This window comes from Marmota flaviventris, chromosome 2, assembly GCF_047511675.1.
Source record: "Marmota flaviventris isolate mMarFla1 chromosome 2, mMarFla1.hap1, whole genome shotgun sequence".
NCBI classification, from domain to species: domain Eukaryota; kingdom Metazoa; phylum Chordata; class Mammalia; order Rodentia; family Sciuridae; genus Marmota; species Marmota flaviventris.
This window is the reverse complement of record NC_092499.1, coordinates 90686891-90705851: the sequence shown is the minus strand read 5'-3', so window position 1 is coordinate 90705851 and position 18961 is coordinate 90686891. Positions and strand designations below refer to the sequence as shown.

General features: G+C 40.3%; 1 protein-coding gene across 1 annotated transcript in view; it reads left to right on the top strand.

Moving 5' to 3' along the window:
• Positions 1–18961, top strand: part of Ehd4 (EH domain containing 4) — an 86346-nt gene that overhangs the window by 12350 nt on the left and 55035 nt on the right. The window contains exon 2 of the mRNA XM_027925627.2: positions 9450–9626. Within this exon, the coding sequence (XP_027781428.1) occupies positions 9450–9626 (177 nt within the window). The remainder of the gene's footprint in view (positions 1–9449; positions 9627–18961) is intronic.

Sequence of the window (18961 nt, the reverse complement as noted above, 5' to 3'; positions counted from 1 at the left end):
GCCATTGTGTACATCTCACAAGCCTCTTTAATTCCAATGATTCTTAAATTTGATCTCTAAATGTTGTCCCAGAGTTCTATATATTATGGTCATGGTTTCTCCTTATCGAATTTCTCATTCATATTCTATGCTGACTTCCTTATTTCATTTATTTGTTTTTCTGTGTTTCCTTGGTTCATTGATCATTTTTATAATCATTCTTTGAATTCTTTTTCTGATATTTCATCCATTTCAACATCTTTGAAGTCAGTTGCTGGTGAATTATGAACTTTAATAGGTGTTATGTTACCTCGGTTTTCATATTTTTTTATTCCTGTATTGGGTTTTATGCATCTATTGGGATGGATTTCTCTTCCACTTTTATGTGTGGGCCTTTTTAGGACAGTCTTCTCTTGCCAAAGTGCCCTGGAGTGATCTACCTTGATACCCCTTGTAGGTGTGGCATCTGTAGCCTTTATGTTAATTTTGCTTTTATTGTAGGCGTGACTGTCCATGAGTGGCCCCCTACCCACTCCTCCTTGTGGTCTGGTTGTTAGTTTGGAGGTTTTGTCTCTTCTATTCTTGGTATGGAAGTATCGCTGAAGTTCAAGTGTGGTTATTTTGTGTGTGGAGTAAGGTGCATTGTGTCTTGGCTGGGTTTAGTTCAGCAGCAGAATCTCTACCCTGTAAACTTGTAGTGTCCTTGTAGATTCCCAGAACCTCACTGAGAGGGAGTACTCCCACTGCTTGAATCCTGAGCCATAGAACACCTGGAAATGCAGCCTTTCTCTAATTCACTATCTTGAATCCTTTTTGTTTGTAAATTCTCATGCCAGCACCATACTGTCTTAAGTAATGTCACTTTTAAATACTTTTTAACATATGGTCGTGTCACACCCTTCTCAGGTCATTTCCGTTTATTTTCCAAGTACTACAATTTTTTCTTATTCTTTGAGAACTTTAAAATTACTTTGTTAGTTATGTCAAAAAAAAATCCTTTAGGAATCCATTTGCATTGGAACTATATTATATCTCTAAGTTATATTTTCATATTTGCTCTTCCCAAGCAGGACTTCAGCACTTCTTTGAGTCAGACCCTCTTTAATATATCCTAGAAAGGGATGATTTACTCCTACATATCCTATATAATTCTTCTTAATGTTGTCCTTAGGAATTTTATACTCAGCTGCTCTTGTGAATAAGATTTTTTTCCTTTATATTCTTGGGCTGAGTATATAAAGCAGCTATGGAGTTTTGAATTTTTATTTGTATCTGGTCATTTGACTCTAGACCCTTTTCAGTAAATTCTCCTAAGTCTTCTAGGTATCTGCTGTATTAGTTATATTCATGATTACTTTTATCATACTGAGAAGTGGGTGTACCAAGTTTCTCTGGTTAGCTTTCTTATTTCACATTAAGATATCCTCTGAAGTATTGATTTAATATTTTATAAATTAATCACATTAAGAAATTATCTCTTATTAATTTGAAAAATGATTTTATTTGAAAAACTAGAATGGTTAATGAGTTTTGCTGAATGCCATTTTTACCTTTTCTTTTCATCTGTGTCCTGTAGCACACAATCATGGGGATAATTAATAAGTGTTTAGAGGGCTAAAAAGGATTCCATAGTCAAGTAATTTTGAAAAATGCTGTGATATATAAGCCCTTCTACCATGAAGACCTGTGGATATTGCAGATAAGAATTTGCAACCTAAAGTCTGTTGTTAGATTCATAAATTATAAGTTATCAAAGATATGAATATTCATTGTGTGAGCAAATGAAAGACTGAGGTGATACAGGACTCTAAGAAATTGATTTGATTTCAACAGACTTCCTCTCCCTTTCCTCACCCTCCTCTGAAAGTCATGAAGGAGGGGTATAGGTAGTGGCAGCAGGTTAGATAGTAGTGTACTCCATGTAGTTCCCATTTAAATAGTTTGAATTCCAGTCAAAGCTGAGGCAAGACTGCACCCAATACAAAACTGCACCCAATAAATTGCAATGTTTTGGTTCAACAGGCTAATTTCCATTCCCTGAGAAGGCACAGCAGTTTCAAAGATAGCAGTTTGAAAGACCAGCAAGCAATCTTAATGATAATATGTCAATGATTTAACTAAATGAAAATAAAACAGGCTTCATACTTAAGGAAGGCATGGAATTTTAAATGGAAATTTTTAAGAGTAGAAATGAAGATCTAACTTCGTTTTTCAATAATTCAAAGAAGATTAAAATTTTGAAAAAATAATTTTTTTTAGTTGTCAGTGGACCTTTACTTTTTTTTACTTATTTATATGCAGTGCGGAGAATCGAACCCAGTGCTTCACATGAGCTGGGCAAGCACTCTACCACTGAATTACAAACCCAGCCCTCAAAGAAGATTAAAATTTTAAAGTATGTATTTGTTCACTGATATCTATCTCAGCCTATTTATAATAGCAAGAAAGGAAAGCTATTTGTTTTTAATGCTGAGATTGAACCCAGAGCTTCACACATGCTAAGTAGGTAGTCTACAACTAAGTTACAACCCTACTCCCAAGAAACAAAACTGTTAAATGCCTAACAGGAAATGGCAAACTACATTGATACATACTTCCCTCCGGTTTTCAGAGTTTTGTTTTGTTCTTACAATCCTGGGAAACAAACCCAGGGCCTCATGTATACAAGGCAAGTGTATTATCACTGTGCTACACTGCCAGCCTTTTTTATTTTATTTTGAGACATGGTCTCACTCAGTGAGTGAGACTGGCCTCAACTTTCGATCCTCCTGACACTGCCTCTTGAATAACTGGGATTACAGGCATGTACCACCACAGCCAGCTTCAAATTTTTAATCCTGTGAGGAAATATTAATGTTTAAAAACTAATGCAAAGTTGTTTAGACACTTTATGACTACAGTTTTATAAAGAAAAAAATCCTATTCACAGAAAAATGACTGGAAATATATCAAAATGCTAAAAGTAGTCATTACCTTGAACTAGTGTAGTCTCATGTGCGCTACTAAGCTTGTCCTCAGCAGTTTTCTCCTCTATAAGCTAAGGATAAAGATATGTGCTCCAGGCTAGGGTTGTGGCTCAGTGGTAGAGCACTTGCCTCACGTGCCTGGAGCACCGGATTCCATCCTCAGCACCACATAAATAAATAAAATAAAGGTATTGTGTCCATCTACAACTAAAAATTAAAAAAAAAATTAAAAATTTATCTGCTCCAGTGAAAGTGAGGATGAAATGTCAAGATGAATGTGTGCAATGTATCATAAACTATACAACACAGTTATAGAATAACGTGCTGTCTGATGGTATCTAGAAGTAGCAGTGATAGAGGTAGTACTTGTTTACCAGGGAATATTATATGCCCTGGACCATTTGATAAGATTTTTTCAGTAATCAGTGTTAGATTCTTCTCCTAGTTCTGCTGCTTGGTGTTAAACACAAGGATGGATTAAATGATGGAAAGTGCTTTAAAAACATTTTCAAGTTTAGGGCTGGAGTTGTAGCTCAGTAGTAAAGTGGTTGCCTAGCATGTGTGAGGCACTGGGTTTGAGTCACACTAAATATAAATTAATAAAAGTCAACAACTAAACATATATATATATATATATATATATATATATATATATATATATATATATATATATATATATATATATATATATATATAAAAACTTATTTTTTTAAAAAAACATTTCTAAGTTTAGAAAAAAATCAGGATGGAAGGACTAACCTTTTCTTTCCTATCTCTTTCCTGGTGGAATAGTGGAGCAAGTATTATCAATAAAAATATATTATGTGAAACTTCCCAAACTTTATCATAAATATGTTTAAACTTAGTCCTAATTTAAAAATAAAAGAATATCACTTCTCCACTGAACTCAAAGTTGTCCTTCCTGTTAAGCTTCCTTTACATCTATATGGTTTAAAACCTTAGTAATACTCAAAGGAATGAGGTGACTGTTGGTTTAGTTTCGTGCTCTTTTGAAAAATATTTCAGACATACCAATAAGTTGATCGATGCCTTTGTAGGCACAAACATATTTCCTGTTTTTCATCACAAATCATTTCTCTGGACTTTGATTTGATAATGTTAAATTAATGCTCAAACAATACCTCAAATACATATGCTGTATTATTTTTTTAGAGTACATATTGAATACCTATTTTTAAATCTTCCATTTGTCTATTTGTTATGATTCACAAAACATGTTCCTGTAAACATTGCCATTGGAGGCTGACTCAGCCTCTCATGCTCTGATTTAATGCAGGACTAGAAAGAAATACTGCCTTTTAATAAAACACTTAACCTGTTTGAGCCTTAAGTTCCTCATTTGTAAAATGGGAGTAAAAATAATAAACTACCCATAAAGTAGTTAGGGTGAGATGAGATTATTCATGTAAAGACTTTAGCACAACTTGGCAGGCACAGTAGTACATGTCTGTAATTCCAGCTACTTAGGAGGCTGAGGCAGGAGGATCAAGAGTTTGAGGCCAGTCTCACCAATTTAACAAGACTCCTGTCTCTAAGTAACTTTTTTCAGTGGCTAAGTATGTAGCTGAGTGGTGGTAGCAATGCTTGCCTAGCATGCATGAGGTCTTGAGTTCAAGCTCCTATACAAAAAAAAAAAAAAAAAATCTAGCACATACCAATACCACGTCCTCAAATATTAGGGACATGTGTTACTAAAAATCATACTACATCTCTTTCTATTCCAAACACAAGTGTGGTAGCCAAAACCCAGAGAGAATGCATGAAGAATTCCCAGGGGTAACAAAGTTCACAGCCAGAATTTTGGGTATCTATCATTGAATAATGTCACTCTCCCCCACCCCACCTCAGTTCTTGGGATTGAACTCAAGACCCTGTGCATGCTAGGTAAGTGTGCTACCACTGATCTAAATACGCCCCTCAACTTTTTTTTTTTTTTTTTTTTTTTTTTGAGACAGGCTCAATAAGTTGCTGAGGTTGGCTTCAAGCTTGCCACCCTCTTGACTGAGCCTCACAAATAGCTGAGGTTACAGTTGTGCGACAACTGTGCCTGGCACAAGTGTGTGCTTCTATTTGAGCATGTTCATTGCTTGGGAAGCATTTATAGAATTCTGTTAGTTTTTTTTTTTTTTTTCTTTTATTTGTCTTTCAGTATTTGTTGAAGGTTAAGCATTTCCAATTTAAGGCTACATGGAAATGGCACTTAGCTAAAATAATGTCACTCTTATGGTGCTTATTTTTTAGTCATTATTAGGCCCACCTTCAAGAAAATGGTGCTTGGGGATGTTTTGTTGTCCTGAGAGATTTTTCTTCCCTTTGTCACAAAAGACATTCTTTCTATGAAGTTTAAGGAATTTGCTCCAGCCTAAGCAATTAAAGAGATACCACCCACGTATACGCTTGTGTCAAAGCAACTCCTTGAGTGTAGCTTTGGCAGCTCAAGTGCCCAGGAGCCACTTGGATGAGGCTGGACTGAGGACCTTGTTGGACAGGGACAAGGAGAGGTCAGGTCTCCTGTCCACCCTGCCTCTTCCGCACAGCTGCTTGGAATCCAAATGTCCGTACCTTTTTATGTTAATGGCTTGGCTCAAATACCTCAGAGTAATCACCGCTTGAGTTGGCAGGCCTCCCTGAGAACACAGGAAAGGGGAGCACAGTGGCTCCAAGGACAAGAATCAAGCCTCTAACATACAGGATGCCTGTGGAGTGGGCTGCTCGGCTCAGAGTCATGGTGGATTATTTTCTGTAGTTTTCCTGTGGCCCCTTGTTCTTTGAACTTTTGTTATTGTAGATAACCCACAGAATCCCTGGGACTCCTAGTTTGGGGAAAGTCCCTGAGGGGTTCATAAAGGGGTTTAAACAGTGGATCAGCCTGGTCCATGTGGCTGCAAAGTTAATCCTCTAGGGTCCATCATACCTCAGGATCCCCTCCGACCCTTCCCTTCCAGGTTGCTATTTTGAACTTCATCACTTCAATGTCACTTTTTCCACGTCATTATCTTGGTTGTTTTTAGTTTCCTTGCTGCTTTGACATGTGCCTGCCTGCCCAGCAGTGTGGCATGTCTGCATGTCAGTGAACACTTCAGAGCAGTCAGCTTAGAGTTATATTAATTCATGTGTCTGACAGGTCCTACTGAGGGTGCCAGTGAGCTGGGGACCTAGGAGGGTCTCAAGGTCATGGGGCTGAGCCTGACGCAAGAGCAAAAGCCTTGGGCCAGAAGGAAGGGGTTCCGGGTCCTGTGGCCACTGAGTCTGACCAACAATAAGTCACTTTCCTGCACTAATCCATACTCTCTTTCCCTGTAAAGATAAGGGGTTAGATAAAATGACTCCAAAGACTGAGGTCTAAAGTTCTGAATCTGTAGGCTGTGCCCTGCAGAAAGTGACAATCCATGGGAAAAGAGAAAATAGGCCCACAACTCACCCCCATAGTAGGTGACAGACAACAAGCTCATAAGGGCTCCCTGATGTAAATACTCCTTATCCTGCAAATTCCTTTGCAGTAAGATCATACCAACTGTTCACCAACATAGCTAAGGATATGTATTTCATAAGACCCTCACTGGCATTCAGTATTATGTTTTTTAAAAAAAAAAAGTTAATATTCTATGTCTTTAATTTGTATTATTTTGATAATGAAATTGAACAGTGAATTTTGACTTTTTATTACTTTTGGGAGAAAGTATCACTAAACAAATTAATAACCTAAGCAAGTTTTATAGTGCAGTGATTCCTCCTGGTTCTAGTTCTTCCTCTGTATCTGGGACCCAGAGACTGAATAATTCGCCAAGGTCACCGTTGAGGGGGCCCCTTGTACTTCGCATTGTTTCATATTTGCAGCTTGCTTTAAAAATAAGTTGACATTAAAGTTGTCTGGCAGGCTAGCTACTTAGGAAACTCTAGCTTTTATTGTCGCATAAACTTGAAAGTAGGAAACACCTGCTCTTCTTTAAATAATTTTATAATTGAGGTTTTTCCCCTGAAACTCTTGTTATTCAAAATTAATAGAATTTGCTGTGCTCTTATCTAAGTGAAACTTCAGAAGATAATTCAGTAACTTCTCCACAGTGGTCATCAACTTAAATACACTTTACACATGAGTTGTCCAACTGGGGACCCACTGCTTACTACACCATGCACATGCCCTCTCATTCCTGCCCAAGGCCCATTTTTCTTTCCCGGGTCTGGAACCTGAAGGACTTCCTCCTGCCCATATCTGGGGAAGGTGCAGAGGAGGAGCCGTATGGCAGCAAGTCACTCAGGGTGAGACTCAACCCTGTGTCCTTATCCCAGAAGCTGATGGTACACCTCTTGTCTGGTTGTCTGTTTTACTGTATGTGTGATCTTTTGTAGGCTGGCTGGTCCAGCCACCTTCTGCTGTTAACACTGAGCCTATGGAACTGGGCCTATTAGGTGTCAAACCAACCCTTGGACATGACCCTTTTGTGAGTTGGGAACTGTGTGCCTCAGGGAGCTCAGCACTGGCTCCCTTCCTCAGTTTCTTCCTAGGGCCTCAGGGCCTACCCTCATCCCAGCCACAGGGCATAGAATTTAAACTGGACATTGCAGGGTATGCAATGAGATTTTGAATTCTAGCTTTACTGCCAAATGACTTCAAACTTGAGATCCCAGAATGGCTGTGAGCCTGAATTCCATATTCATCTGGGCATTTGAAATCCACATGCTCTGGAGACACTTTGAATGCTGCAGTTTCACAGACTGCGAGACATTCTCCCAGTCACTTGTACCAATGCTCCTACGATTTGTGTGTAATTTTTAAAGAATTTATCAATGAGGACATTTCTGCTCCTGAGGATATTTATTGGGATCTTAGATGCACTAAGGTTTTCATTGAAAGAGTTTTGAAAAACAGTATTAAATTTTATATGAACATGCTTTGAAACAATAGCACATTCTTAATCCAACTTCTCTCTAGAGAGGATGGGGAGAACTGGCCTGCATCATCACGGAGGCCAGAGAACTGCACGGGGGGACAGTTTGGAGAGCCCTTTTCCCTTAATTAGAGAAAATAGAGGAAGCCTTATACTCAGTGGCATACCCTGGGTGAGGGTCTTGAATGTCCCTTGTGCTCATCTCTGAGCAAGCCACTCACTCAAGGCCAAATTTAAACCCATCTGGAGAACTGGGCACAGTGGCATAAACCTGTAGTCCTACCTACTCAGGAGACCAAGTTGGGAGGATTACCTAAGACCAGGAGTTTAAGGCCAGCCTGGGCAACATAGCAAGATCCTTCTCAAAACAAAGCAAAAACAAAAAAGAGAGCTCAAATTCAGAAGTCAAACTGCCTGCATTCAATTTCCTCTCAAACATTTCTTGTGTGAACTTAGGCAAGTTACTTAGCCTCTGATGCCTCAATGTTCCCACCTTCAAAATGAGGATAGTGTTATCACCCACCTGAGAATGTTGTAAAGACTAAGTCATAGTGCAAAGAGAAGGCTTTGTGCCTTCTTAGTAAACACCAGGTGACTTTTTTCCATAATTACTCTTGATTTAGGGAACACTTTGAAATGATGTATCTATTCTAGGGCTCCACAACTTCACAGAAATGTAGATACTTTGGGCAAAGTTAAAACTAGCATCACACCAATTAAAGGTTTATTGCCTACTAAGATTGCTAATCAATTTCTATTTTCTTTACATAGAAAACAGTTTAAAGGGTAGCTTCATTTCTCATTCTTATAAAGATGGTAAAATTGTGTTTGATATTTGATATTTGGTTCTTTCCTTCTATCCCTGGACCAATCAAGACTTTTAAAAACAAATAGTTTAGAACCAAATTGTTTGTTTCAGTGGGGAGCTGCAGAAAGTCATGCAGGTTTTCTTCCTTGAACCCTTCCTTCCCTAGGTGAATGATCATCCATCTCTCTGGCTGGGCTGGGACAGGACTCTGTCCCCTTTATTTATTTTCATTGTTTTGTGGTACTGGGGATCAAACACAGGATCTCAAATATACCAGACAAGCACTGTACCATGAGCCCCATTCCTCAGGCCCCCGTCACCCAAATGCCTTGTGGAGCCCACAGACAGACAAGTGCAGTAACATGGTGAGCACCATGATGACTGCAGGCACAGGATGCCTGGGGACCACAGAGAAGCTGTGCCTGCTTGCAGCTCAGTTGAAGTGAGCCTGAGCAGGAGCCTGAGCACAGGAGCCATGGGGCAGGCACTTCTCTTGGTGGCTTCTGCTGCATCAGTGGAATCACAAACAAGAATTGCCGTGCTGAGCAGGAACACCTTCAGAAGGCCTAATTAAGTCCACAAGAAGTCTGACTCTTTCACCAGGTTCCTCATAATGGTGGAAAAAAATACTTCAAAAAAATTTCAAGCTTTAAGGGCCGATTTGTCTCCTTTTCTTGAAGTTAATATTTTCAAATGATTATGTAAAACATTGGTAACCCCAGGCAGCTTTCTGACCTCTCATTTTGTGACAACTGCTCTGCTTTCTTTTCCTTTCCCTTTTCCCAGATACCTACTGGAGCAGGATTTCCCAGGCATGAGGATTGGTCCAGAGCCCACCACCGATTCCTTCATCGCTGTGATGTATGGGGAGACTGAGGGCAGTACCCCTGGGAATGCATTAGTCGTGGACCCCAAAAAGCCATTTCGGAAGCTTAGTCGCTTTGGAAATGCCTTCCTGAATCGGTAAGGACTAGCAAACTGTCATTTTTGGTCAAGATATTTAAACTTTTTTTATTGCCAATTGCATGTAAAGATTCAAAAATAGAACAACAGTTTCTAGAAGAAAAAAGTCATAGAGAATATGCTAGTTGTGTTCAAATATCTGTTAGTCTACCAGAGGACATCAATATTTATACCTGTTCTGGGTGGCTTCATTGACCAGAGCTAAGTCCCAAGACTGGACATTTATAAGACTTCACAGAACAATTTCTAATAAATTGAAATGGATCAGGTTGCCCTGTCTCTAGTCATGTTAAGTGGTGGCTGAATGCCACGAAGTGCCCTGGCTTCCTGCAGTCAGGGGGCTTATCCCAGTGGACACCTAAGTTTCTTCTGACGTTTGGATTTAGTCTGCTGACTCAGGATAGGTCACCTCACCTCCCTGGCTATTCCTTTTGTTTTGGTTATGGTACTTTGAGCTGCTTCCTTGTTCTATGGAGGGCAGGGGAAATAGAGTAAAATCAAAAAACAATAATTTTATTATTTTATAGATACAAAGTTGTGGGATTAGGGCACAACTTTGTGAGGTTGTAGCTCAGTGGTATGAGTGCTCCCCTCACATGTGGAAAGCACTGAATTCCATCCTCAGCACCACATAAAAATAAAATATTGTGTCCATCTACAACTAAAAAAAATATTTTTAAAAAAAGTTGTGGGATTAGTTCCATCTTAATTAGAGATGTGTTTTATTTGTACCATCCCCATAATCTTTCAGCAGAGTTCCCAGTGAAGTCAGTGGGTGTTGGCACTGTGTAGGGAGAGCGACCCAGCCTCATCTGCAGCTCTGCCTTAGCACACATTCTGCTGTTATGACTTTCCCTACCTGTTTGCTACTCCTAGCCTGCCTTTCTTTTTTTTGTGCCCCCCACTGACTGTTTCTGATTTTGTTTTTATTTAGTTTTCATATATAAGAGAAAACTTGAGATACTTGTCTTTCTGTGTCTGGTTTATTTTGGTTAACATGATGTCTTCCGTTCCGTCCATTTTGCTACACATGACAGAATTTTATTCTTCTTTATGACAAAATAATACACATATATGTGTGTGTATATAAACATATATGTATATTTTTTGATAGGCAGCTGAACTGATTCCATATATTAGCTATTGTGAAGAGTGCTGCAATAAACATGGGCATTCAGGATCTCTTGTTGTATGCTGACTTCATTTCCTTTGTTTGAATCTGTACCCAGGAGTGATGTAGCTGGAACATATGGTAGATCTACTTTTAGTTTTTTTAGAAACTTCCATATGGTATTCCATAATGGCTGTATCAGTTTACCTTCCCACCAGCAGTGTATAACAGTTCCTTTTTCTCCCACATCCTTGCCAGCATTTGGTGGTTATTGTTGTTTGTTTGCTTGTTTGTTCTTTGTTCTGGGTAATAGTCACCTAACTGGAGTGAGATGGTTCTCATTGTTTTGATTCTTATTACCTTATTGGCTAATAATGTTGAGCATTTTTTCACACAGTTATTGGCCATTTGTGTTTCTTCTTTTGAGAAATGTCTATTCAGACCATAAAATTTTTTAACTGGATTACTTGTTTTTTTGTTGTTAAGTTTTTGTTTGGGTTTTGTGTGTGCATGTTTTTGTTTTGTTTTGGTACTAGGGATTTAATCCAGGAAATCTTAACCTCTAAGTCACATTGCCAATTCTTTTTAATTTTTGAGACAGGGTCTCCCTAAGTTGCTTAGGGCCTCACTAAAGCTGGCTTTGAACTTGAGATTCTCCTGCTTCAGCCTCCTTAGTTCCTGGGATTACAGACATGTGCCACCAGCTGTTAAGTTTTTAGAGTTCTTTGTATATTCTGGGTATTGAACCTCTGTCAGATGAATAGCTGGCAAATAGTTTTTTACATTCTGTAGGTTGTCTCTTCACTTGGTTTGATTGTTTCCTTTGCTGTACAGATGCTTTTAGTTTGAAGTAATCCTGCTTATCAGTTTTTGCTTTTGTTTCCTGTGCTTTTGGGGTCCTATCCAAGAAATCATGTTCATGGGTGGAAAGAATTGATATTATTAAAATGTCCATACTTTCTTTGTTTTTAAAACCCCTTTTCTTCTTCCTTATCAGCCTCCACCTGCCTTTCCATTTTTTTCTTTTGCATGTCTAGCTTTAGAGATTGGGGGAACACATTAGAGATTGAGGGAACACGTCAGTCATAGGAAGAGGAAAGCTGGAAGAGCAATTCTAGCCTGTTTCGGGAGAGGAAGTAGGATTGGCTCTGACAGACTGACAGACAGCAGCTTGAGCTGCACTTCTCCTTTCTAGATATTTCTAAAAATAGGATCGGATCCTCCCTGCTGACTGCTGCCCTCCCAAAGGCTGAGGTGCCTCCTTGCACAACTCCAGGGGGCACCATTCACATGGATGCTGGAATAAACATGTGCCTAACACTATGCAGCAGCACTGCTGAGTGCAGCCATGGCAGCCTCCACAGGTGCCTTCTGTGAAAAAGTTTTCACAGAAAACAGATGCACTCTAGGCATCTAGATGCTCTCTGTTGCAAATCAAAGAAAACTTCCAAGCAGCAGCAAGGGAACTTGGCAGTGGGATGAGCAGGAGCCTACGATGACGTGGATGGAGTCATGGAGAAGTTCCATCTTATTACTAACAGTGACTTGCAGAACACTGTCCAGATGACTTCCCCGCTGCCACTCAGGATTCTCTTCTCCAAGAGGAGCTTACCCTTTAACTCCAGAGCAACTATGTGGCAGCTTCTTCTTGTGAGAGAAGCAGAGGCTGAGCCCAAGGTGGGAGAGCCTCAGAGTATCAACTCCATGAATCTCCTGGGTTGTGTGCAATAGCATTGAGGGGAAGTAGTACAGGAAGCACCCCCATCAGGGCATCCCTGAGTGCTGCACAGGGCGCAGGCAACAGCTCAGACTTCCTGTCCCAGGACTGGCCCTGGGAGGTTCCGGTGGCTCCGGAAAGTACAAGGCACAAGATCCATCCCCCTGAAAGACTGCTCTGGAATATTAAGGTTTCATTACCACGGCCCTTTGTCTTGTACTTTTTTGCCTGGCAAAGGTTTAAAAAAGAAATAAGCTGCCACTTTTTTCAAATTCTCATTTTATGTATTCACAAAGGCAAAAGCAGGAAAAGTAGTTATTGGCCTGTCTGACTTGGGCAAATGATTTACTTTCCTAATAAAAACTGTGTGTTTTTCAAATCTCAAACACACAGCAGATAAGTATGGAAGTATTCAGGAAGGATTTTGAATGGCAATGTTATCTCAGAATTTAAAACTTGCTGGAAATAATTCATGCATTATATAATCAACTATTAATTGAGTTTAGAATAATATGCAAAATAAGAGGAAATAATTATATGATATTTACCATGTGTCAGGTACTGTTCCAAACTTTACTTGTATATTAAACACAGAAAGCTGAGGTGTTTTGGCTTTAAATTCTCATAAAAATCCTTTGGCATGGCTTCTACCATTATACCCAAGATACAGAAGAGGAATTGAGGCATAGAGGAGTTAATTTAATTTCCATTGGGTCACTCCCCAATAAGTAGCAGTGTTGGGACTGGATCCCAGGCCATCTGTCCAGAGAATCTCTCCATAGATAATACTGAGCTGCCCAATGGAATGGCATTAGGATTGAGTCCTTGCCTACTGCCCCTGTTTAACTTCAGGGCTATCCCCAAAATTGCCTTCCAGCAGAGATAGTAGAGATGATAATGATTGTTCCCCAAGGTGTAGTTCACATAGTTTCATCTACATAATGCTTGAGGGGTTGATAGACAACACAATGTCCAATTCATAAGTAAGAAAACTAGAAGCAGAAAAAAAATGGTTTATTCAAGAAGAGGCTATCAAAAACAGGCAGAATCAGGACTAGAATTCAGGTTTCCCCTTCCTGTTTACCACCCTGTGCCTAGCTAAGCACTGACAAAGGCTTATGTGTAAGGGACGTGCCTCATGGAAATTCACAGCACATGTTAAAGCAGACAGCCTGATCAAGCAGTGACGGTATCTGCGTGACATTACTGCTTCACAAAAGCTCTTATTTAAGAAAGAGTGCCAGTTGGCACAGGACGCTCAATCACACTTACATGACTGTAGCTTTGTTATGCTCGAATTCGGGACCCCTAAAAGACCACCAGAGACCAAGATCAATGTAAACAGCAAAGAGGTGTTTATTGCGAGCTAGCTCGGTCCTCCGCACGCACACATAGCAACTGGTGACGCTGAGAGGCCCCGAGCCCAGGGTTTGCAGCAGTTTTATACACTCTTTGGGGAAGGCAGGGACTTCACAAACATCATAGCATCTCTTAGCTAATCATCACACACCGCGGGAAAATCAAATAACAACTCTAAAACATGATTAGCACATTCACTGGCGGGAACAAATTGGGTAGGGGTGATTGGTTACTACAAGAGGGGGATTTATTTGAACTGATTGGTTTAAGCCAAGATGGGTGTACGTGCTGAACTGAATGGTTTCCCAAAGTTATCAACCACCATAAACTACTGGGAGGGTCATCTGGCATCCCAGGTATTTCCCTGTCTCATGCTGATTGGTGGCTTCTAGGGGGCTGCTATGGATCCCCACCTAGCCTGACTGAGTCAGGGACACCTGGTGCAGCAGATCTCTCCTGTTATTTGTAGATAAACAACTTAGCAGGGTGGGAATGTGCCTTGGAGTGCTCTGTGGGTCTTTCCAAGGACAAAGGTGATGTCCCTTCCTTGGACAGGCTTTGCTCTGAGGTAGAGGCTGGTTTTTCAGCATCCTTCTGGGAACAGTAGAAGAGTCAAGTATTTCACAAGTTTTTTTAGAACCAGGTGATGCTTGGAACACCACCACCCAGCATTAAGCAAATCCAGTGGAGCCTGAATCTCAGTCTCCCAGGCTGATTTTTGAAGAGGCTAGCAGAGGTCTGTGGTGCATTTCTGAGAAATGAAGATGAATTCCTGAAAAGACAGGTGCAAATTATAGAATTGTTCACACTTGAACGATAAAAGGAGGAGTTGAGTCTACAACAAAAGGAGTTCTGAAACTTCACTATGTTTGGTAGATGTGTAAATCAAGGCCTATTATTTTAGTTTAGCCAAGGGCTGTCTCCCAAAAGCTCATTATGAGACAATGCAAGAATTTTCAGAGATGAAATGATTTAGATTATCAGGTGTGACTTTCACACCTGATAATCTAAATCATTTCATCTCTGAAAAAAGATTTTTTTTTTCCTTAAAAAAAAAAAAAAACTTCACCATTGCTTCCCTTGAGAGAGGAGTCCCATGGTCCACCTTTTTTGGAGTGGCACCATTGCAGTGGGTTATTGACATTTTACAGTGTATCAGGAGGCAGGTCACTCCAGGAGGAATGGACCCAGCCAGCTTCTTGCTGAGCACACAGCCCCTGGTGACCCCAGTGCATTTCAGTCAGTTCCAGAAGTATCAGGGATGAGGACCAACATTTTCCCATGCAGTCTGCTTCTGAATTGCATGTTGTTTTTTCCACAGTCTACTTTTCTAAAAATTAGAAATACTTTTTAATCCAGATAGTTAAGAAACATTGTGTTTAGTCTTAAAATCTGGTATTTTTTTTAATTGTAGTCTCTCACAAAAGAAATTCCATTTTTAAAAAATAACTTTAATCGCTTGCCCTAGGATTTAAATTTTTGAAACTTCCTTTTGAATTGAAGGAGTCTAAACTGTCCCTCCAGTGCACTGTCATTTTAGGCAGACCTGATGATGGTTCATGGTGATGGTGAAAACCACTGTCTTAGGTTTGTGTGATAATTTGCCCATCATAGAACACACAGGTATGGTTTTGGACTTGTACTCCATTTGTTACCTCTATGTAAATAAATGAGGGTTCATTCAATATTATTATTTGAGTTTTAGATATTTAGTCACTTATTAATCACTTATTTACCATTGGGAATTTTTTTTTTTGGTGGGGGGGGGGGAGTACTAGAGATTGAACTCCAAAGTGTTTAACTGCTGAGCCACATTCCCAACTCTTTTATGTATTTTATTTAGAGACAGGGTTTCACTGAGTTGCTTAGGGCCTTGCTAAATTGCTGAGGCTGGCTTTGAACTCTCGATCCTCCTGCCTCAGCCTCCTGAGCCACTGGGATTACAAGTGTGCACCGCTGTGCCTGGCCCATTGGGAAATTTTTTTTAAAATGACTTGCCATATGTCCACAACATTGGGGAAGACACACACACTGACTTCTCCACCTAATTTAGCTGCAAAAATTAAGGAAAACAGGCTTTTGCCAAGAATCACTCTGTACACAGCAGAAAAAAAAAAGTTTTATTTAAATCTGAAAGGATAACTGTTTTATGTTTTGTTTATGTGTTGTAGTACATTTGTCATAATAACCACAATAAACTGCCGAAGCTTTTCCTGTTAATTTTTAACCTTGGGACTTGAAGTGACTTCCAGATCATTGTTCTTGTTTGGCAGCTGCCTATACGGGTCCAGCATTCCAGAAAACTAGCTGTACTCCCTGGGCTCAGACAGATCCTCCAGACTGGTGCATTGCACCCAGTTTTCACCACTGGCCATCAAGAGAGGATTTATAAAAGTAACTGTTTAGGTTGAACCATGTGAAATCACCAGTCTTCAACCATCTTTTACCTTTCAAAGTGATAATTTCATAAGATTTAGTCAAAGGGCAACCAGGGGCTTTTATATAGTTTAGATGTGGACTTCAGTTATTCCTGGGCACTAGAAGGTTAGGTCAGCCATTGTGGCAGGACCATGTAATAATTATTACAATTTAATTGTTAAAGTCTTTTTTATAGACTGTGTCCTATTTATTCTCCTACTTAGTATGGGCGTGTAATTTCTCTGGTTTTACCCATGTGAATAAAATGGGCTGGGGTCAAAGGAAATGCTTTGAAACAGTTCTATACTCTCACCACTGTAAGTTTAAATTTATTTCAGCCTAATAGCTAAGTTATAATAACCTTGTAATAGTTGCTCAGAGAGGTTTAGAGACCTACACGAGGGAAATTGGTAAAAGCACACATCTGCCTTCTGTTCACTGCCCCTACCCTCCATACGAACAGGTAGAGAGCAAGCTCCACAAGGTAGCCCCTGGGAGAAGAGCTTCAGGACTGTGGCATGTCACTCATGTTTCAAGATATTTCCCTGTGTGTGCTAAAGGGACACAAAAATCATGATTCAAAAGCATGAGGAGGCAGGTTAGAAGGAATGGACCCAGCCAGCAGCATACTGAGCACACAGGTCCTGGTGACACCAGTGTGTTTCGGTCAGTTCCAGAAGTATCAGGGATGAGGACCTGACATTTTCCCCTACTATTACCTCAAAAGCATGAGGTATTAGTAGCCATATAGCTAAGACCCTGGACTCCACAGGCAGAATTGCCAGGCTAACAGTATCCCAGTTCTGTCTCTTATTGGCCATGGGATTTGGCAAGTTACAGCATGTGGACTCTCTGGGCCCCAGTCTTCTTTATAAGATGACAGCTCCTAGCCCATAGGCCCCTTGAATTGTGGAAAGATTGAGTTCATGTGCAGAGGAAATGCTTAGTACAGACCTGACACATGGTAAGAGGTCAGTAAATACTGCTGCTAGTTTATTGTTTTTTACAAACGCCACAGAGATCACTGTTTCATTAAAAATTCAGTCAGTGTTAAGGTTCTTTTACAAGTTGAATTCTTGAAAAACTGATCACTGAACTCTCCTTTCCAGCCAGTCTTTCTGCCCTCTAGTTGGAGAAGCCCCATTATGTTATGTCTCTTCTAAAGCCATTTTTTCTTTATACAAAGTTGTCTCTTTCCTCAGCTGAACTACGTTTTAAAAAGTTTGATTCTCCTCAGGGCTAATTTGATCCAAATTTGATTATTATAGTATCTAATATGATTATTTGGTATTTATAAAATCTCATAAATCTATGGGGCTGGGGATATAGCTCAGTTGGTAGAGTGCTTGCTTCACATGCACAAGACCCTGGGTTTAATCCCCAGCACCACAAAAAAAAAAAAAAAAGACCCTCATCTGTGGAAAAAAAAAAATTGATCATTGACTTGGAATTTTAGCATTGAGAAGCAATTTTAAGTAATCTATTCTCTCGCCTCTCACTTTACTGTGAGTCAGGACTCCTGGCAACATGCCCAAAACCTTACAGCCTGTGCTATTAGAGTGTCAACCACTTCTTTCTGCTACCCCGACCTTCCCTAGATTTGGAGGTGACATGGAATGGGGACCCAGCAAAGAATCTTGGTTCTTCCCTTCTCTTCTTTGACTTTTGAAAACAAAGCTCATCAGGTCAGCTGTGGTTCTGACCAGCACATGTCCACATATTTCATGTGGAGAAGGCCAGGCACAGATGCACTTTGTGTTAATCATTCAGGAAGGAGTAGGAAATCCATCCTGGAACAGCAAATCTGTGTTTGGAAACATTCCAGCAGAAAGGCACAGGCCTCGCCTGCACTGACTGTGATGGATACAAGTGAGCTTGCTTCCTACCTTCCTTTCTGAATGCAGAGAGTAAAACATGATTGATAGAGAAGCATCAATCACTTTCCGATTACAATAAAATGTGGATTTTTATTTGTTTGCTTTTTCTTTTGTGGTACTAGGGATCTAACCCTGGGCTTGGCACATGCAAGGAAAGCATTCGGCCACTGAACTATACTCTCAGTCCTCTAAATTTTTCCTATTTTAAGACAAGATCTCACTAAGTTGTCCAGGCTGGACTCAAGCTTGTGATCCTCTGCCTAGGCTTCCCAGGTCTCTGGGACTCTAGGCATGTAGCACCACCATACCTGGCTAAATGGTTTTTGAGAATACATCTGTGGGCTGGAGATGTGGCTCAGTGGTAGAGTACTTTATGGTTCTAGCTTTACAGTGCAGCTGTGGCAGCCTTGGGGACTGAGTGCTCATTGGTGCTCTGTGCTCTCCTGCCCAACCCCACCCGTGCTCTTTCATGGAGTAGGATCCAGCTTTGCACACACAACTTCAGCGGTCCCTCTCATGTGCCCCCAAGGGCTCGCTCTCCTTCTTCTCCTCCCCTTGGCAGTTGCCTAGGCCCCTGGCCTGGCTCCCTTATGTGTCGTGTGGTGACATCAGCTCATTGCACTTTTTCTCTCTGGCTCGCACATTTAGCCTCTGCTGTTGTCAGGAAGCCTGGGAGCTGTTAAAATGCCGTTTCTTTATACACAGGGAGTGAACAGTATGTAAATTTTGAATCCCTGTGTCAGCCACACACCAAAATCTAAGGGTTTATGTTTTGGAAAAATTGATACTGAGTGTGAGCTTGTGGTTTTGGAGAAACATCAGCCTCCCCATGGGAACAGTTTGTGTAAAATAG